Raw genomic sequence first — 22,968 nt, 5'->3', positions numbered from 1 at the left:
AGCCTCTTAGAGTATAGAGTATAGTCGGTAACTACCGACTCCAGCTTCTAATGCTGCGTCTTACGTAAGTGAACAGTCGCGAACGCGAAGCGGCACGGCGGGCCCACGGCGTTCGCGTTCGCAACGAGATCGCCCACGTAGGACACTTCTATAGGGTATCAAAGGATTGATTCACCCCGCTCCACGCCGCGCCGCGCCGCACCGCTTCTTGTTCGCGTGTTGTTCGCCTACGTAGTATGCTGCGTTATGCAGTCTCAGCAGTCTACATACAATTGACGTCATGTAAGCGTCTCAAAAGGGCTCTGTCGGCATTGTGAATACTTAATTTGACTTTGAAAACTAATTAAACTCTATAGAAACTTTTTACGTTGTGACAGTGGTTTGTTAGTTGTAGTTATAGTTGTGCCATTCTCGATAACGTTCTCCGTTTCATATGAGGAATGTTCCCACTGACCTCCCCTAAAACATTGTCACCTTTTTTAGTAAACTTTACGAATTGCGTTTTCTAAAATCTAACTCAATGGTAAGTCCCCCCTCTTCATAGATCCCGTACCTATCTTTACCCGCACTAGCTCCTCATATTTGTTAGTAAACAGTTTTCCGCTGCTAACCGGAGTGCACATGGCGAGGCGACGGACGCCGCAAATCTTCGGTTTGTTAGTAAACAGCTGTGGTCTTGGGCAACCATGCCCGTGCCCGTGACCTCCGTGGTTTTACGGAGAATTGATCGTCGCGATTCATTCACTATTAAATAGGCAACTGAAACCTGAAATTTTCAGGTTTCAGTGGCCATTATGAATACCAAGTTAATTTTACTTTGATAAATAATTAAAATGTAAGGAAATAAATAGGTAATTAAAGTTTAAGGAAATTGAAAGAACTGTAAGCAACCTACTCAACACTAACCTCATTGATGCACTGGCCCAAAATCCACGTTGCGCACCGCCGCGCAAAGCGCGCGTATTTGTGCGTGACTAATTAATAGCTTTATTATAACATAACCGACGTCAATCTTGAAACACAAGAGGAGTCCTAAAAAAATAATCAACGTCATATTAAAGCTATCTAATTGATTTGCAGTTGACGAGTGCCGTGTGACTTCGATGCAAAACGGATAGCGCTGCGGTTACCAGCGGCCCAGCGGGTGATGTCGCCGAACACCGAACCACGTCTTCTTAACCAGGTGACTTTTAATATTTATAATTAATTCATTTATACTCTGCCAACTCTGTCTGTTCAGCGGTTTAAGCGTGAAGAGGTAACGACAGACAGACAGGCAGACAGACACACTTTCGCATTTATAATATTAAGGGCCAGTTGCACCAACCACAATTAACAGACTGATTAACGTCAAGCAGCAGAGAACTATGAAACTTTCCATATAATAAAATTTTGCGAACGGTAGAACGGTGACAGACGGTTTGGTGCAACCGACCCTAAGTGTGATAGAGCACGCCGGAATCGGATATTGGGGAAAAGTGTAAACATTGAAGTCGCGGCTGAGGTCTGAGGTCACCGGGACGCGTGAACCAGGTGCCGTCATTCATCTACTAAAAACTCTACTACTACTCGTAGAGCACGGAGCCTCATGTATTGATGTGACAACGTTGTGGTTGCCGGCTGGGTCTGAGGTCACCCGGCGCGTGCCACACCAGGTAGAAGAATGGAATGAACTAATGACGATTCGTTCATTCCATTCATCTTCAAGGTTGGAGTATGTGTGACTTGTGTCACTTGTGTGAGCGATGGTAGAGCACGGAGCCTCAGGTATTGGGAAAAAGTGACAAGCGTATTCCAAAATACACGGTGTTTTTAAAAAATGGTATTGCTAAGTACATTTAAGGAAACTGAATGACATAAGTAAATTTTATTTTATTTATTTGGGGCATCAACAGCAATACAAAAAGTCATACTGAAAAAAAAGGAAGATTTGTGAGATATTCCATTTTCTTCTTATGGCCACCCCTACTCCCGACTCCCGACTCGGTAGCATCCGCGACGTGACGCAACAGGTGCATTTTTACGTCCGCGCGTCTTCGCGACGGGGGCGGGCCCGCGCCCGCGCCACGCCCACCGCTCACCACGCCCACCGCCGTCTTACGGAACTTTACGAAAAAACGGTCAAAGCGAACTCGAGCGCCATGCCTTAAAGGACTCGCATCCAGGCTATTAATGTTTAAAAAAAAACGATATGTTTGTTTTTCATGGCTTTTTCACTTGCGCTTGAAGCGTTTTTACATGGCCGAGGCATAAAAACTTTATCGCGTTGTGTAAAATTAATTTGATATTGGAATAATTTATTATATGTTCATATGTAATAATGAACTGTACGATAGGTCAGGAATATGCTGATAATTTAAACGTGCAATTTCAAATTTCAGCCGATAACATAATTAAGCGCCTGACCACAAGCATCATTAATTGTAGCATATAACGATATTAGATCTATTCGTATTATTTAAGCTTAAGTATTAATTATAATATGATGTTACTTGTAAACAAACTGAACTTCACTGTTCGAAAATCTGCGAATAATTAGAAAAGCTGGCTTTATGGATGTCTCTTTTCACGCAAACCGCAACGCCTAGAGCAGAAGAGCGAGACATATCTACTGCAAAATGAAAAAGCTCATAATATTTCCCCCACAACAATGGAGCTAAACAAAAATATTTAATGGCACAACTTTCTTACATCCCGCTCACTCGCTAACTTATACAAGCGAGTGTGAATAGGATAGAGTCGTGCATTTTCCCAACAAATGAAGCGTGGCTGAACCGCAGATTGACCGCAGAGAAGCGAGTGACAGAATGACGGGCTCAGTCGTACACGATCGGGCGGCGAGGCAGCACGCTCGCTCACGATCTCACCCGAGCACTCACGGACATACCCGAAGTTGACGCATCGGAAAACTCGGACGCAACAGCTGATCGCGATCGAGCCTCGCATCGCCCGCGCACGCCTTGGACTATTTCTGAGAACTTTAATCCGAATGTCGTCAAATTTGTATAAAATTATTAGACGCCGAGTGAGTCAGCTAAGATGACGAAAGTTAAACTGAAGCCAAGGGCGACTAGAATGTGAACGAACTGAGGAAAATTGTTTGTTTAATTGTGAGTTTATGTGTTTGTTGTGTCCGGATAATAATAATAAAAGACTAATTAGTTATAACAGACTTCTGGCTATTTAAGACTGAAGTATAGACATTTTAATTAAATCCAAAGAATTATTAGCAAACTTAAAAACAATACTCATTAAATCGGGAAATAAACAAAGGACATTAAACAAAAGAATCCAATTGGAAGTGCGCCAAACATTACAATAAAAAAACAATTGGAGAAAGTATCCCTATACACAGATCCAATACCACAACAGAGTAACACAAGGACTCGTCATTATCAGAAGTGTCGTGAGGTGATCAAAAATTTTGCACAGACTACGTATACAAATCAGAGTAGCAGAAAGACAGTGGTTATTGTAGTTATGCAGTGAGAATGCACCTGCCGTACGAGGCGCGGGGCCGGCGCCGGCGGGACATGGACCCGGAGCCCTGGTGGCTGCAGTCCGTCGTGGACGAGACACTAGCGGAGCACCCTGACCTCGGTGAGAACCATCTAGGTAAAGCTAATGAAAGGAAATGGCAAAAAATGTAAACGAATATAGCTGACGTAAATCATGAACTTACTAAAAGCACTTTAATATTTTACATATATAAAAACTAAACTTAATCACTAAACCTAAACATAAATATAAACTAAATGTGTAAAAAACTACCTACTAAAACCCGTCCCAGGCTGTCCCCGACGCAAAGGTGCCCATCACACCAGCTGCGTTGCCGCGTTGGATTGCGAATTATAATTTGTTTACATATTTAAGTAATAAATTACAATAATTATACCTAGTTACAAATATTACATTACATTTAAATTTACTATAAACCTAACAAATAAAAATTTAATGTACTTGTACTTTAACTAAATATTAATCTAATGAATAAGCACAAGGTTTAAATATTATGTATAAATTGATGACATTTCTTGTATTTACGTTCTTTTAAATTCAGTGACTACTTTACGAAGTAATAAAGGTAAATTGGTTTGTTTACATATTTTTGCCATTTCTGTTAAACTCCATAAACTTCACATGTAAGAATTGTTATACATATTAAACTAAGTTTTTTTGTAGCTACAAGCGCTTATGTTTAAGTCACAAGTACAATTTAAAGTAAATAAAATAATTAAGTGGAAAGGGGACGGCCGCTTCTCCATACAAACGTAGTCCCCATTTTCCTCTCTGGATATTGGCATTATGGAAAATATTTTTACATAATTTAATGTATATTGACCATAGCTACGTTTGACTTTTTTTAGATATTTTTATTATTGTAAAAATTAGGAGCGAAAAACAGATTTCATTCAAAATTATTAATGCTCCTAACTTTTATACTATTAAAAAATTCGACGACAATGTAGGGGCATAGCTGTGGTTGATGTACAATCAATTGTGTCAAAATATTTTTAATAATGTCAATATTCAGAAAGGAAAATGAGGACTACGTTTGTATGAAAAGGCGATTTCGCGCGGGTCCTCCACTTTCGTCTTAATGCAGATCTCATTTCAATTTTAGTTTACTTTTGTGCTCATATTATGTAATATTATCCACCAGACACTATCTGTGAGAATATCATGCCTATTATTATTTTTATTTTAAGTCCAATCAGTACACTGACTATAGTACCCAATGACATTACTGAAAAATAATGTCAGTAGGTATTTCTAACTTTTACTAAAAATAGAAAAAGGTATATTATGTTAATTATCATTGTGTACCGAGTAATAGTCAAGAATATTGAACAGTTTATCCAATTAATGACTTTAATTAGTCACCAACAAAGTTTTCGATAAATAAAAATAAAAACATTTCTTTCAGGTCTTTATCTATATAAAAACCCATATTTTATCACATTACAAAATATAAAATAAAAACAAATAAACGCATAAAATAAAATAAATTGCCTTCCATCTTTGCATTACTAAGCAAATATATAAAATATTGGTAACTTGCCGGTCTAAGATGGTATCATTCATATTTACGTACCCGTTTTTATAATATTTATAATGTACCTAATAAATGTATTTACATAATAAATATTTCGTTACTGACTCTAACAATTTATAAAAATGTTTAGATGCCTCAGCTTTTGTGCTTGGGGATACAGATTCATCTAAAGTACTTATCACATGCACGAGAATATTAATTAGTTGGTTATAATGATTTAATTAACAAACATTTAATAACATTTAAAGATCCTCTAAACCCAAGGTTATTACACAAAATTAATTTACGAAAAATATTTCCTCCTGAACTTCGGTCGTTGAACCACTAATTAAATTTTAAAATGTTTTTATTACGACTAAAATGTAATAATGTTACAAGATTATTTTATTTAACAAACTATCTGAATTGTTTATGACTATTTATTATACAGATACGATAAAGATAGGATAGCGACTTCAAAGAAAAGACATCAACGCAGACGATATCTGATGTCTGTCGTGGCTACGTCTTTTTTTATAGACATAAGACACTTAATTCTGCTTGTTAATTATTAAGTAATAATTAACAAATATTAACTTTTCACGTTGTCCCTTATACCATGATGTGTCAAGCGAGTGAAATGAAAAATTGTGCCATTTTCAACCAAAAGGGTACTTATTATCGATTGTCAATAAGGTGCTATTTCCATAAAGCTTCAATTTGTAATCAACCTTATCGACAATATATTATGGTGGATCACTTAGTTGAAAACGTCACAATTGGTTCGTTTCTGGGATTACGTATGTATTCCCTAACACTAGGAGATAAATAGTTAGCAAATATCCTACCCAACAACTTACTTTGAACATGCCAGCATTTATCTAGTTTGAGTTAAAGGTTTCAGTAATTGCAAAAAAAATTGGTAATACATATACGAAGCATAATAAAAACAATATAGGTATACTATTCAAAAGTCAAAAATGTCAAAATTGTCGGTACCGTAATTTTAAATAAAATAAATAAAAATAAGAATACGTTTATTACCTGACACAATTTAAAATTCAATTCAATTCAATTTCAATCACATTAATTCTTTTTTTTTTTTCAATTTAATTTTCATTTTAGTAGCACTGTTACGCGTTAATCCGATATTACAGTACTCTAGAGCGTATTTTTTTCTGTTTCGTATTAGAATTCGAATATACCCAATTAGTCCTAAGTCCAAAAGTCGTCACCGTTCCACTCTGCAGTTCATAAGAGACAAAACCTATTACAATTAGCGACAATCACCTCGTGTTAGGGCGCACTCACGGTAATGAGCTCGTTGAATGAGCCCTAATGAGCGCTTGTCCAACATAACCGTCGATATTTCTACACGTATTCGAAAAGGCAACAAGTTTATATAAACTTCTAGGGCGCTTACGGCATTTTGGTTGTGTTATAATTTGCAGTTAATACTGAAAAAGGGAATATGTCTGTTTGTATTGCTGAAACGCTGGGAACCATTCTCTTTTGGCATGTTTTGCCCAATGTTGGGTTTGGAATCAAGTATTCTGGTTTCCTATAGCTTTGATGGTTGACAAGAATTATCCAAAGTAATAGCGGAGGTACCCAACGTGGACGTCACAATAAAGCTGGGACTTAAAGCCTGACCAGGAATATATGATCACGCGCCATGTTGCGGAATTTCACTGCAACTAATATTTTCATACTATACTGAACTGTCACCCTATACATGAAAATAACAGCTCCCTCTTGACAATGATCATATATTCCAGGTCAGGCTTTAAATGTATAAGATTGTATGCAGTCGAGTTGCTTTTAATTTAATTATCGTGGATAACTTAGAAGTCCACGATATGCTGTTACATCCACGGTATTTCGGCCTTTAGGTTCCAAAACGTAGCCGTGAATGTCCATGGTTGAGTATAAAAGGCACGAAAACTAAAATTTACTCAAAACATAGATTTTCTGATATATGTACATATACTTTGAGTGTAGAATTTAATTAGTTCAATGCGATAGTTATACAGTTTTAATGAATGCAATATCGAAAATTCTAAGGATACTCGTGCCTACTAACAATTTTGGATTAACTCGCGCTAAACATTATTCGGCAATACAAGTATTACGTATATTTGTGTTTTTTTATCAAGTGTACTCAAATCTTTTGATAAAGAAAACCCACCAGGTGCTAGCCGGTAATTTACCTACTGCACACAAGAAGATGCTTCCGCTGCAACTATTTAATTAGTTTTATAGCTTTAATTTTAGTTTAGTTTAGAATGGTTAAATTTAATATATAGGTAGTTGGCATGTACTAATTATAATAATTATTATATTATTTTAATGTAATGGGTTGATACCTGAATTAATAACATTTTTATTTATTTATGTTAATACTTCTGTAATAGTACAGTTTGTATGTTATGTCAATATTTAGCATTACTTGACTATTCATGTCAAATTTTATGTTATTTCAGAAAGTCCTTTTAAAATATGAGCGTAAATTCGATTATATGTAGGTTCGTATGACTTAAATGTAACCCAGGCTTTAAATACTTCCCTTGAAATCCAAACAGAACAAGACAAATTCACGAAGAAAATCAGTAGCAAGTCCATTAGCGAGGCTGGCGAAAAACTCGTTACGAGAGTACATTAACGATAATTTGTTCGGACATTACACACCACACGGAATCTAATCAACTGATTCTAATAACTGGATTGAAAGGAAACTGCTAACTGCCATACTAAAATTAGAGAAGGTAGATAGGTATTTGTGTGATGATAGGTATTATTATCAAATCGACACTCGTAGCAATCAACGATAACTTTTTTTTACTATTGCACAATAATAATAGAGATTTTGCACCGACTTGAATTATTACATTGAAATCACCACACTTTGTCATTGCGAACACCATGCAAATTTAGCTTGGTCCGACTCTATCTCTACAATAGGGTGGTTCACGTTTGTATGGAAAAAAATCAAACGAGCTTGAAGAAGCGTCACCCCCTTATTTTTTATTACATTTATTATGTTGATAAAATACGCTTCGTTCAAGGATAGGTTAAAGAAGCTATGGTTATTCTGATTGATTAATGTGCCTATATTTGTATTGTATGTTGCTTTATATTTTTCTACTTTTTTCCAATTTTTAGTGTATTTTCCCCATTCCTTTTTGTGTAATATATTATATGTTTATCCTATTAATTTTGTATGTATTTATATCCTTTATCTTTCTGGTACCTTGTTGTACATTTTGCTACATTTGTCACCCTCTTTTCACTTTCTCCTCTCATCTACTCAAAGGTTAACTGGAAGAGATCCCTCAAAAGGGATAAGTTCGCCTTTGTACATTTTATTATTTGTACCATGTAATTTTTAATGTGTATATTTGTACAATAAAGAGTTTACTACTACTACTACGCCAAGTTTAGTAACCTTATCTCAACTACAAGGGGGTGCTCAACCACTGAAATGTTTCAACGTTATATGAAATGAAATAAAATTATTATTTTTTAGATTTTTATTTAAGTATTTGAAAATGTGAATTATAACATATTAAAAAAAATATCTGATCTAAATATTTTTAGTCGCTTTTGGCGACATGTGATAATAGTGAGTAAAAACCGTACTGATCTAAATATTTTGAAATATGTCTCACGATAGTTTAAGTGCGATTATAACGTATTAAGTAACAAAATCCTATTTATTTCTATTTTTAAGGTTTTTTAGGTGAAATTAAATAATCTATTGCAAAACTATAAAAAATAGAAATAAAAATGTTTTTCTACTTCAAAACTTATAAATCACATGTTCAAATAGTGTGAAAACAGATACTTAAATAAAAATCTTAAAAATAAACACTTATTTTTTTTGGATTTCATACAACGTTGATAAATTTCAGTGGTTGAGCACCCCCTTGTAGTTGAGATAGTTACAAAACTTGGTATATTTTATCAGCATAATTAATAAGTGTAACAAAATAAAGGGGGGTGCCCCGTCGGAAAATTAAAAAAAAAGTTTTTTGAACTACCCTGCTCTATAAAAGGTAGACTGAATGCCTAATGGCCACTCTACCAGTAAAATCATAAGGCTACACAGAGACACGTTCAGTTGTATGACAGGTATCGACAATTTAGCAGACTATGGGAATGAAAACGACTACTATTTGACAAATAATAAAATACATTCACGACTTACTTGCTATAAAATTAGCAAATATTCAGCATTATAATAGCATATATAATCAGCATTTTACCTCTCAAAAATTTTTGAATAAAAAAACTTTGTTCTGGCGCTATATTATGTAATTTGTATGAATAATTTAAATGTCAACTTAAAATAAGACACAAATAGATCGTAACGTCATACGATCATAATATGTTATTGACGTCATCATCATCACGTATCACGAGTATCACGTAAAACCCCGTTTATTAATGAACTTGATTTATCACCGCTGCCTAGCATCCTGAGCCGCCCAGTTTCACTTCGCTAATCCTAAGTTAGGCGAGCTAAAGAGTAAACCTTGTAATATTTTAGATTATTTTCTCATTAACATATTTTTAAATTGCCTTAGGTACAATAATATTTTTCACATTCAACTAATCTTCCCAAAGTATAATGACACAATATATGATTGTTTTATACTTTTTCTCGCTTCGTGGCCCCAATTTTTTCTTTTTTAGTCTTACAACTCGCAATATCCAACAAACTCGATTGAATTACTCCACTCTTTTGCGTGTTTTTTTAATACTACGTCGGTGTCAAACAAGCATACGGCCCGCCTGATGTTAAGCAGCCTCCGTAGCCTATGTACGCCTGCAACTCCAGAGGAGTTACATGCAAGTTAGTCAAAGCCGTCAAAGGCAAGGCAAGTCAAAGTCAAATTGAATTGAAAGAAAGAAAGAAAAAAAATAAAGAAAATACATTTATTTAGGACGCTTACAGTATTGCTTAAATGTAATACAACACTTTTATTGCTTATTTAAACTAGTGGCTTTGTGATCTGTATTAGGTACCTCTCGTAGTTTAAAAAAAAACTGATTCGACAAAAACGTTCTTTATAGTTATGTAAACCTGCTCACAAAATTTCACTATAACATTATACAATCGACCTGTCTAATAACAACCAGACAGACATACGAAAGTATTTTTGCCGAAGCTGAAACATATATAAATCAAATAAATCATGGTCACGTGTCACCATAATTACCAAGTTAATTAAACGCCTTGAAACCCCTTCATGAGTGAAGTCGATCGTCATGTAGTGATTGAATAGTCGCCGGCGCATCCTGCGACCCTTATCCGACCGCACGGTGGTTTGCGGCTCTATAATTTGTATAGATACCAACTTCCGTAAATATAGAAACCGCGGTTACACTATTAATGTTTTTTATGACTTCCCTCACCGTTGCACGGTTAGTTTTTCCACTAACTAGTTTGCTAGTTAAAAATTGACACCGAGTTGCGGTGGAAAGGTACTAAATTGTGATACCTACCTACTAAAGTAATATTAGTCCCAAAAAGATTCCGTCATAATAACTAATTGATCGCGAATCTCGCGAAGTCGCAGACTAGTGAGGTTATGAAGCTTAATTTTTGGTTTTAACTTATACCACCAATTCAAACCGTTCTACTTAAGCTCTACTTTGAGGTGTACCTATGGGGGCTACTTACAAAAATTGTAAACTATTTATAAAACTATTGATTCATCAACAACAACATAGAAGGTAAATTGTAACTTTGTATATGATCCCAAACGAGCAATAAAATAACAATGTAATTCCAAGATAAATATACCTATCCATTTGTGACGTTTTCAACCAAAAGGTACCACATTGTAGCTTGTAGATAAGGTTGATTTCAGATTGAAACTATATGGAAATAGCGCCTTATTGACAACCGACAATAAGTACCCTTTTGGTTGAGAATGGCACATTTTATTCTTCTTTGTTCTTGTTGCCGCTTTTATAGATTTATGTGTGTGTAAGAGTCGATAGTATTTAAGTAGGTCAATTCTGTCCATTGGTCTCGTCACTCGTTGGAAATGTTGCATTATAAAATTGATAAATTAGTCAAACTCATTATCCTCCTTTCTGCAGGAGTCAGGATAAAATGGACCTCACAGCGCTTCTTAGAATAAGATGATGAGATGTTTCTTCTGTGAGTATAATTTTATGCACTTGGAATATGTTTTTGTTTGGGCAAGGCAAGCTTTAATTTGTCATTAAACTACCCGAATAAAATAAAACTATGAAAACGGATTATATCGCGTATATTGAATTTATAATACATCCCGACGTTTCGAACTCTTTACAGCGTTCGTGGTCAACGGGTGACTCGTTGTCGTCGTCGATGTCACCCGTTGACCACGAACGCTGTAAAGAGTTCGAAACGTCGGGATGTATTATAAATTCAATATACGCGATATAATCCGTTTTCATAGTTTTATTTCATGAGTAACTATCGCGGTAACCGAAGACAATATTTTATACCCGAATAAAGTTTAAATGTTCTAAGGTTTCATAGGTACCTAATATTCCGATTTTTTTTTGCCAGATTCAATTTTTGTTAATACACACGTACTATATGTATATAGGTACATTATGAAAAAATATCAAAAAGTTTATCATAATGTTTTTTTTTTATTTACTGACTCGATTAATCAAAATCATTAGTCATCACCGTTTACGCATGTAAATTCATGATTTCCAGAAATCCGACGTCATATATGAAAATAGGAGTAATATATCTACATACCTACTAAATATTTTTCCTGGAATGACTACGTATTATACGTCCATGTTCTGAAGTCAAACTTAATTTTAGGCATTCTCAGTAAAAATAATTCTGATTTTGTAATTAAAATATTATATTTTATTCCGGGTAAATAACTAACATATTTCTAACTTTTACCTTATTTTGTTTTAATGCAAGTATTGTAAGATTTATATTTTTGCGGAGAAAATTACTGTCTTTTTCGCATGCACCCAAAAAAGAGATGAGTTTTTTTTATTCTACTGTTAGTGACTAAATTGGTTTGCCGGATCACACGTCATCGCAATTTTATTTTTCACGTCACCAATTTCAAAAAGGGCTTTTTTCCCTTCTATGAGGAATCTAAGTAAAGCGAGGTTTAGACTAGCAAGAACTTGCATGCAATTTTCATTACATTGCGGTATCTGATAAACATTTTAAATGCAGTTTAATTTAGTAGTCGGCAATGTAACGTAAATTGCATGCAAGTTCTTGCTAGTCTAAAACCTCGCTTAACACTTTTCCGGTCTAGGGCACTATTTTTGAACTTTTTGCACATTTTTTTTAGCTTAAATAATATTGTTAAACATCATAATTACCTCATAGGTGATATGAAAAGCAGTATGTGTCGCATGGTAGCAAAATTATTTCCATCTTGGGCCTACTCTCGCTACTCTCGGGTTTCTATTATAGAATTCTTCGCTTCGTTTAGGATTTAATGTCGCCGTAAATATATCACTTTGCTCCCTTGTGACACAATCTACTATTGCTGCCGTTATTTTTAATTTTCTGCTACGTTCTAGTAGGATTGTAGGATTGAAAATAAGTAGGTACGCAACATACTGTTTAGATATTGAATACACATATGTACTAATACTTACTATCCGCGACAACTACCTACATTATTATTATTTACAACGATGGGTCTTAATCGCGTAAAATAAGTTTTAAATTTACCTCCGACGTTTCGAGGACGGCGTTGTCCCCGTGGTCTCGGAGAAGACTGGCTAAAGTTGACATCAACATCTTCTAGGCGCGCGAGTTTTTCGAACTACCCGCACTTGGTCTTGTTTATTAACTTGAACGTTTTGCGCACTAGGGATGTTACCGGGTCGACACACAACACTCACAATATTCCATTTTTCAACTTTCGATATTTGGTTTCTCTTACACTTACTAATGACTGGGTTCCATGTGGATGAGATCTTAAAACCTTCGTCTCTATTGAAATTTCAATGTTTCTTGATTTCAATGGCTTCACGGATTTTTCTACTATAAAACCCACGATCTGTAGAAAGTATTCTAGGGTTGTGAAGCTCAATCCAGTGGTTTGGCCCTGACTCTAGTAAATGCTCAGCAACGGCAGACTTGTTCACCTGACGGTTCTTGACAGCTGCGATATGTTCCTTAACTTATTTTACGCGATTAAGTCCCGTCGTTGTAAATAATAATGAGTAAAAATCGTGAAAGTTTAAATCAGTGTTTTAAACACTATTATGGTCCAGGTTCAAAGGGAGGGGGATGTAATGAACTGCTAATAAATTTAATTATAACGCTTAATAACCTAATCATACCTACAGTTCGCCGATAGTGCATGAAGCCCATTTTAATCCTGTGAGTACCACAACATAACATAACGCAATTATTCAAGCCAATGTTAGGTAAATATGGCAAACTAGATGTAATTGTAGGTGTATTGTTGCAATTGTTGTTGTTATTGAAAATAATACCATTTATTTCAGGGACAACACAAATTGACAATATGCCTACAGTAAAGCTTAAATACCAATTAAATAAACTAAGTAATCATTAAAAGTAACTACCGTATTATAAAAGTTGTTATCATTTTTTTTTTAATAATCCGTACATGATAAATTATGTCTGTTAACTGACAGTCTTATTTTAAAGCTTAAACTTTAAAATATAACTATTTATTTCCAAATGCTGCTTATGTTCTTTTTTTTCTAAAATTTTCTGGTTCTCTCACTTGTAAATATTTAACTCTTCAAAATATTAAGTGAACGGTTTTATTCCTGTACACAGTGTAGCGCATTGAGCACACGGAAAAATGTCTTCTGCCAGCTTTATAGATAACGAAACTTGTTTAGTAAAAAGTCGTCAACTTTATTTCTCGGCAATAACGCCTAAGGTCGACTAGGGTCCGGAAACGCCGGAATATTTTGTTATTTTTGGTCATACGCGGCGCTACATACGCCTGAGACTTTACTATCCGCAAACCAAACTGACGACTTCTCATTCACACTTGCGTGGTGGTAGCAAGAGTAGGCGAGATAAGCTCCTATACTACCATTGACGCTGCGGCAATTAGTAACTTCGCAATTAAGTATACTTCGGGCTGAATCGACCTGATGCCGCAGCGGACGTGCTACACTGTTGACAACCAAGCTTCCGATAGTCCAAAGTCACCCTGACCTAATTCGAGACGCAATACCTTTTTTTCTGTGTGGTTGGCGTCTGTGTTGCCAGTTGCCACTAATTCATACTTTATAAGCCCACTCAAAATCAGCGCCACGGATTGCCGCGGCATTATGCTGAGTAGGTATCCTATTTTAGAGTCCAATGTTTTTGAGTTTGTTTCAAATATTGTTACTATGTTGTGGTGTTAAATAAATGTATTTTCTTTCTTCTTTCAATATAATTTGATTGCCAACCACCTACTCCTACTACACGGTCGAAAACTACCATCTCGCAGTGGTCACGAGCATCGGTCCCAACCGTGTAGGGGTTATAGTGATATGACCCCGATCCTCAGTTTGGTTTGCGGTTACTATAGTAAACATAGTGTTTTCCTCAAACAATCGCTTTTTATCTAAGCGTTGTTAATTAGTAGCAAGTCATGCGTTTGATAATACTTTATTATGTAAACCGCATAACACTCGAACTCAACTTATGTCAATCACGGCAGTGTAATATTCCTTTTCAACATTCTACGTGTAAAGCTTTGCCAGTTAATAGATGGATGGATACAAGTCTAAGGAAAAAACGTGCCTCGAAAATCAAGAAAATTTGATTGTCGTTCAGAGGGCGCTACTAGCTTTGGCCTACTGTCGTATAGATGGCGTTGACGGTTTCGTTTGTTATTTAACAATTTTAACGCATATCAGTGAAAGAACATGGGTCAAAATCATAAAAATAATTAATGCAAAAAAAAAAAAAAAACATTTATCCATATTTAAATACATTTTATCGTATTTTTATAAATATTTATTTTTAGTTTTAAAGTGTGTCGACAGATGGCAGTGAATTTACTGGGGTTACAAAATTTACTATGACAGTACCGCTCTAGTATAAGTTACTCTATGCTATTACAGTACCGCTCTATCTTATTATATCCTCTTTGGTCAGACCAAGCTCTGTACGGACTATGCAGTATACAACTGCCATCATCAACGTCACATTTAAATGAAAATATCACATTTATAATGACACATCTACATTTTTGTATGTTGATAATAAAACATGTGAACCTCATTGGCTTGATGAAAAAAGTACAGTCAGTATTAGGCCATTAACATCGTTTCAAATAAGAGGCAGTACCTTGCATTAAATATAAGGGTCGGCAGGTTTTTTATATGATAAATAATAAGTGACAAAATACTATTATCAAATGCAAGTTAAAAGCGCTCCGGGTCATTGGTGAAATATAGGATTTCAACGTCCTATATCGCTTGTATGGAAAATGAGAGTTTTTACAGTCTTATTCTTTTCAGTCCGCACCGGCAGTCCCGACTACATGTGTTCGATGCTGCCGCAGCACTGGCGCTCCAACAAGACCCTCCCCGGCGGCTTTAAGGTGGTGGCCCTCAGTGAGGTCATCGACGGGACGCTTGTCACCATCCGAGCTGGCAATGATGAGAACTGTTCCGCTGAACTGAGAAATAACACGGCGGTTATGAAGAATAGGGTCGCCAAGTTTAACGATCTGCGGTTCGTTGGGCGAAGCGGGAGAGGTGAGTTCTTTTATGGCTTTAAAGCTCAAGGTTATCGAAGGGACACTGACGCCATCCGAGCTGGCAATGATAAGAACTGTTAAGGTGATTTAAGGGGGAAGGAGGAGGAGGCGTTCAGTAAGTTTTATTTTTATTTTATGGCAGTAACAAATTAGACTAGTAGTTCGCGTCATGCAATTGCAACTTGTAATATAATAGTAAAAGTTTATGTGAATGTCACATCACTTACTTACACCAATAGATAGTCCTAGCATCCTAAGATCCCGCGTACAAATTTTTGTACATATTCCACAACCTATTCTGAACATTTTAAATAGACTAAGGGCTTGTACCATGGTTACCAGTACAATTTGACACTGAGTCACTGTTAGTGACTGTGAGTTTGACGGTTTAACCATTTAACCCCGGGTTAGTGGGATGGTGCAAGTGGCGCTAAGAGTTCCAAATTCAAAAACAAAACCACTGCTTCTGGGAATCAGGAGGCTAGATAAGAAACCACATAAACTAGGAACATTACCGTAGTTACTGAATCAGCCAAACTTTACAGTCCAATCTAAACTCAATGAAATCAATAACGCAGTTATTAGAGTTATAACCGGGTTATTAGACGGGCGGAGCAAATCACCCGGATTAGGGGAGATTAGGCAATTACGGCCGTTCCTAATCGCCACCGTCTCTGTAATGCCCGCAGTGTCCCGTGGTCCTAACTGCCCATTCTGTAAGTACGGCATAATTTGACTAATCGGAATAACATCATATTCATAATCTAGGTACAATATGCACATAAGATACCTAAACCATTTTAGGGTACAGTACAGTCAAACAAAGAACATTGGTGCATGCACAAGCGGAGAAAAAATTCACCTGCTCTGTTTTTATTATAAAAATGGTTTTTTGTAAAAAATGTGGCGATTAGCGATTATATTTTTGTCGCCTTTTTAAACATAACTACCTAATTAAGTTGATTCCTCGCATCCACTAAGTTTAGTTATCTTAGCGTAAGTGAAAGCTAATGCGCGCTAGAGCTTTGTTACCAACGTGTCAAAAGTCGCTAGTTGTAATGAAACTTTTACAAAATGTCGCATTTCTGTTATTTTTCACGAGGCACATTTATGAAATATGCGCGTTCCGTTAGCGGGTAATAAAAGAAAATCTCCGCTAAACGATCACGCGATTAAGGCCCGTCACGCCGCGACAGCAATGAACAAAATAATCGTTTGCGGTGAGGGACGAACAGTTTCTAAATCACGAATGTGAAAACTCGCAACTCGCAGTACACAGAACTTGTCACAGGGGTAACCCTACAGATGTGCAAGTTGCGAAGTTTTTGAAAAGTAAAATTACGGAAATTTCAGTAAAAAATAACAGGAATAAAGGATTTTTTTTTTAATTGAAGAGTTTCCTAAATTTTTCCAGGTGGTCATTTTGCGATTTTGAAAACTTCATCGGATCAAAACAATCGGTAACCCGTCTTGCTGCCCCCGCAAACCGTGTCGTTCTACACGTCTGATTTGTAAAAGTGTGTGCCCATTTGTAAATAAGTATTTGAGTTCACTGAAATTTCAATTTCACATGGATTAGATACACAGATTTGTGTAGATAGATAGACAGATAGATTTTTATTCGGTATTAATCATACATTGTCAATTACATAATAAAAATTGATTACAAAAATCATAATAAATTAAAATTATTTAAATTCAAATAAAAATTAATGTCGACAATTTTGAGATTCTGATACTTACATTAGGAAATCAGTAAAATATTATTCAAATTAAATACTTACAATTACAATAGAAATAATCACAATTACATTAGAATTAGAGTAAGAACAACTTCCCTTAATCGCCTTTCTTTATACATCACTTTTAATTTAAAAATCATTCAAGAGGAGTTCGTTTAGTATGCTTATTGAAAACAACATATCTTTATTTACTAAGCTTTATTAAATTAAATTATACCACTAGATTTATTTATTAGGGTTCCGTACCCAAAGGCTAAAAACGGGACCCTATTAATAAGACTTCGCTGTCCGTCCGTTTGTCACCAGGCTGTATCTCATGAACCGTGGTAGCTAGACAGTTAAAATTTTCACAGATGATTTATTTCTGTTGCCGCTATAACAACTTATACTAAAAATGGAATAAAATAAATATTTAAGTGAGGCTCCCATACAACAAACGTGATTTTTTGCCGTTTTTTGCGTAATGGTACAGAACCCTTCGTGCGCGAGTCAGACTCTTACTTGGCCGAGTTTTATTAATTAGGAGCTTTCAACAAAAACATAGTTAGAATGTAGATTTTATTTTTATTTTTTACAAGTATTATAATTGCTACCTCGCCTACTGTTCTTGATTTGTTTACTGTCTCAAGACTGCGTAGCGTTCGTGCTGTAAAATTAATATCAATTCTTTTTCTATTACCCTGCAACTAAATTGATCCACCACTGCATTATTAAATTATATTGATAATTATTGTTCGTCAATATTTACCCTTTAATAGAATTCAAAATATATTTTCCTCGATACCGGATCATAACATCCTCAATGCTGTTTAGGTTGTTTAGAAGATAAGTGAAAATGTTAATTACATGAATAACAGTTTAACAGTTTACCGGTTTGACTGCCAGTATGATCATAGATCATAGCATTTATAATACTATAGTATGTCAGTTTTTTTCATGTTTCAGTAAATTAAAATACATGTCACTTAGGTACACACAAGACATGTATTGTTGTACGGTAAAACACATTTGTAATTTTGTATTGTAGGTACTCAATGATATCAAAGTCACATATAAAATGAGCTTAAGTAATAATCAGATGAGACATAATAATGTAAATGCTACAAAAATTAAAACAAGGACTTGTTTGTCTTTGTCTGGAAAATCCCATATTTTATACCACTTTATTGCCTATAAATTTGAATAAAAAATTCGTATGTATATTTACAAGGGCAATACATATTTGTGGTATAATTTTTCTATTGAAAACGTGTATGAATAGATAATTCTGGACTTGTGTTTCACAATCAGACTCCTTTCCCACTTTCACCCCGATAGTCCCCGGATCGTACGAGTACATATTTTAATTTCCAAACCACACATAAACGACGTTCGCACTTTACTGTTCTATTGTGTTGCGCCCAGACAACTTTTCTACCATAAATGTACATATCTGCATATAAAAAACACGTTCAATTTTGTACCTTATTGTGTAAGGACAAGGTATATTTTGAACGAGCTTTCTGATGTAGTTGCTGCATATATTATTATGCTCAAAGATATATTATGGCCCCCATGCGCCGGAGTAGTAAAACGAGATCATTCCGTCTTTACTGAATATCATGAACAACAACTTGAAGTCCACATATATATATATGATTATGCATCATATGTATCTACATAAGTACCTATATGCTAACCTAACATCATATGCTATTGTAAGCAACTTGTCGTAAAAAGTCACAATCCTATAGCAGATACAGGTACCTACAAATATTGGTGTTACGAGTAAGTATCTTTAGAAGACATAAAATAAGATTTCTCCCTAGTCTTGTTTAAAATTTAGTTGCAAAAGGATAAATTTAAATGACAAAAACACGATAAAGGCAACTTAAGTATATACTCGTAAGTAACCGGACTAGATGGTCCCGGTTATGTAAATCCATTCAGTCGAACTCGATTGAAGACTTAAAATTGCTTGGATCAGTTGACTGAACTAAACGCATGCCTTTATGCTTACACGCGTTTTAACTTGATAAGGTATCTGTGCAAAAAAGGGATGTGTAATGTTGACTGAACTAAATATCGATCTTTCCATCTCTTTCAAATTTAAAGGAACAGACTAGAGAATTAACACCACCTGACGTAACCTGACTTACCTGACCGTCGTAAGGACATACAAAATTAACATAATGAACTTTGTAGAGAACGATACAAAACTAATAAAATTATATTTTTATTCCAGTTGAAAAAAATACAGTTATTGATCTCAAGAAGGCTTTTAAAAAGCTTTTGAGCGACAAGTTGTATATATGTATATAAACACCTTGCAGACAAATAACCCTACTTCCAAAATATTGTTATATTTGTAATATTATATGTGCCGTAGAGAGAGGACTAGAGCTATGCTGTTAAGTTATTGCTTGTGGAATGTGGAGCCCCTGGAAATACAAGTTTTCAGGGGTGACCAACGTCAGTCGTGTCGTAGTCGTAAGCTTTTAGGCTACCATCGCGGTACGTAAATATAGTTTTATTGATACAAAGTTGACGGTTTTTTATCGCTATTTTTTTTTCAAAATCAGTACCCATATGGCAATCGTCCTTAATTCAAAAGTTAGGGACTTAACAGCATTGTTGCGTAGCAGCACGGGATTAAATGGTAGCCGCCCTCAGTGCCTCATTTACAAAAATTCATCCTGTATACGTACACAGATCTATTACCATGTTCGACTGTTCGTCAATACCCTGGGCCACCGAACCTGTCCGAGTCCGAACCCATCTCATCACATTACCGACGCAGTGTTTTGATAATCACGTCACAACTGCTATCCGATTACATATTTGGAGACCAACATTATTAGATCGAATCCATAAAAACTGTTAGTGATTAAACAAGTAACGAAGCGGTTTGAAAGGATCATTCTGAACTGGTTTGAAGCAATGATGTGATTAATGAACAGAACTTGTAATGAAGTGGAAGTAATACGTCGATATGATTGGACTCTAAATTTCGGTGTTGAGAAGGTCATGTCCGAAAGCGTTATGTGGAAAGGTTTGTGATCGTTGGATCTCAGATTTCGGACTTTATAGATATTTATATATTACTTATTTAGTAGAAACGTTCATGTTTAAGTTTGGTGATAATCTTTTTGGATGTTCTGTAGTTATATCTAGTTTTGTTTTTACTACACTAACAAGCCTAAACATACCAAACCAACCTAGAAAAACGTACATAAACTACATAAGTAAACGATAGTCCTATGAAAAATTTAAGTAAATAAGAGTAGTGAAATAAGTTTAATAATGTTTCTAAAAACAAAAACAAAACATCAATAACAAGGTTCTAGAAACAAAGAAATGTTTTCCTTTCTTAAAAGAATGATGTTAAAATGTAACGTTATGCAGGAACTTGCTTGCAAATTCATTAAGATGACATTATGTACAAATTACTTTTTAGATATTGCCTTTCAAGACTAACTTAATATGACGCACTATGTGAATCAATAATTTTATAATAATTTTAATGTTATCATGATTAAATCGAAGCCGAAAATTATATAACGTTTATGTGTAGGTATTTGTATATGAATGTCTTCCGTTTAAAGTTAATTAATTATTTAATGAAATATTAATTGGACAGAGGCAAAACAAGTTACACAATCTGAGATGCAATTTTAAAAATATCAGCTTAATGGAAAGATATGTCTTGGACGATAATTACATATCGCTAGCAGCAAGCAGCATGCAACGCGATTTTTAGATCTATGTATAGCCAATAAATACAAAGTCTCAAAGGTACTTTTTATTTTTAAAACAAATCCTTTATAAGGGTCTAAAGAAGTATGAGCCTGTACCCATTGAAAATATTTTCTAAATAACTTCTTCTTTTACATTTCAAACGCGCCTTCCCAAGTAATAGAATAGAAAATATTTTTATTGTAGAAATTTCCTTTCTCCGTAGTATTCTAAGTAGTGGCATTAAATAATAACAGAACGCATCAACACAACTAGCAAAAATAACAGTTGATTCCATTGTCTAACTGCAACTAAAGCCCAAGTACCTAAGATATGTCCAAACGAGATGAAGCCATCTAGGTACAAATTGAAGTCACATTAGGCGCGAGCAGTAAATGGCATGACCAGAATGTGACCAAATCATTTTGTGTAGCGGTCATCAAGGTGTTACGCTTGTCATCGTACTTACATACTTACGTACGTTTACGTACGTTTTATTTTAACTCTGTAGACTGTTAGAGGAGTTAACTTTATTTTTAAATACCAGTGATATTACTAGAATATATATTATTTTACTTATAATGTGGTAAAAACTACTAAAATATACCATTGAAAATGTGGTTTTTGGAAAATTTAATGAAATATACTATTAATAACAATGTCGAGAAACCCCGCCTTCTCCAACTAGGCATAGCAACATAATAATACTGAATTTAGGTAGTATTTATTACTTATTGTTAGACTATGATTTGTAAATAAATAGTACCTACAGAACAGTATTTCCAAAGGCTATTTAAACCCTTTAAAAATATTTTCATTAATATGTTAAATGATCTTAATGATCTTATTATAGTTATTATGTAAATAATAAAATGCACTCATATGTCGGCACAAGTAGGTATTAGCATCAGTTTGATGTTCTCCTTATAGCGTAACAAATTAGTCGACCAATAATCATTAGGTACCTATATTTTTATGCGCCTAGTATAATAATGACGTTGTATTTTGAAATAAAGACATTAGCTGCCGAAGCTTAGCCAATGTAATTTCATCGGCCGTAACATTTCCAATTTAAACCGTTACGTAACATTTTTTGAGATTTATTTAATGTTTTTTTTGGTCACAGTAAGATCAGCTTAAACGTTTTCACTGGTGGATATAAGCCTCTCCCAATGATCGCTAGCGCCTCAAATTCCTCGTCTCGCGGATTATTGATCAATGTTTACGTTCACATCACATATTATATCGTAGAAAAAAAGCGATATATCTAACTAAGTACATACAATAGAAGCATACGTTATCAGGATAATAGGTAACTTTACCCATATATTAGAGAAAGGGACAAACCCTTTGTCGTCGCACCCATTCGCCCGTCTAGGGCATATAACATTTTATGTTTATGCTCATTGGCCGTCAACAATACTGCATTGAGAAACCATGATCCTACAGACACAATCTACTCTTGCTGAAACTCGCTGTCCATTGACGCTGCGACACCTTCGCAATACAAGCGCCAAATCAAACCAGCAATAAGTATTAAACTTGCGAAGATTTTTTCCTGAAAAGCGCATCGTAGTAGCGGGTTGCAAAGAGACGAAACGTAGTGCGTCTTCACTCACAAATGTCACTCAGGATTTACGCTCGATCGTAAATCAAGATGGCTGCCATCCCCCCCTCCTTTCGCCTACCCACCTGCGCCTGGGCAGAATAATTGAATATTTCACGCATCTCTCTCAAC

At 35.1% G+C, this 22,968-nt stretch overlaps 1 protein-coding gene across 2 annotated transcripts in view; it reads left to right on the top strand.

The window, feature by feature from the left end:
* Nucleotides 1-2,809: 2,809 nt before the first annotated feature.
* The window catches only part of LOC134746562 (protein lozenge-like), a 62,063-nt gene continuing 41,904 nt past the window's right edge, over nt 2,810-22,968 (top strand). Inside the window, exons 1-2 of one of the 2 annotated variants that reach the window (XM_063680979.1) lie at nt 2,810-3,615; nt 15,533-15,772. In XM_063680979.1, the coding sequence (XP_063537049.1) occupies nt 3,492-3,615; nt 15,533-15,772 (364 nt within the window). In that variant the 5' untranslated portion in view covers nt 2,810-3,491. The remainder of the gene's footprint in view (nt 3,616-15,532; nt 15,773-22,968) is intronic. The other variant, XM_063680980.1, reaches the window with a different exon arrangement.

The sequence above is a fragment of the Cydia strobilella genome, chromosome 13 (genome assembly GCF_947568885.1).
Source record: "Cydia strobilella chromosome 13, ilCydStro3.1, whole genome shotgun sequence".
Classification (NCBI taxonomy): domain Eukaryota; kingdom Metazoa; phylum Arthropoda; class Insecta; order Lepidoptera; family Tortricidae; genus Cydia; species Cydia strobilella.
Note: the sequence above shows the minus strand (reverse complement) of the source record. Positions and strands in the feature narration are given on the sequence as shown.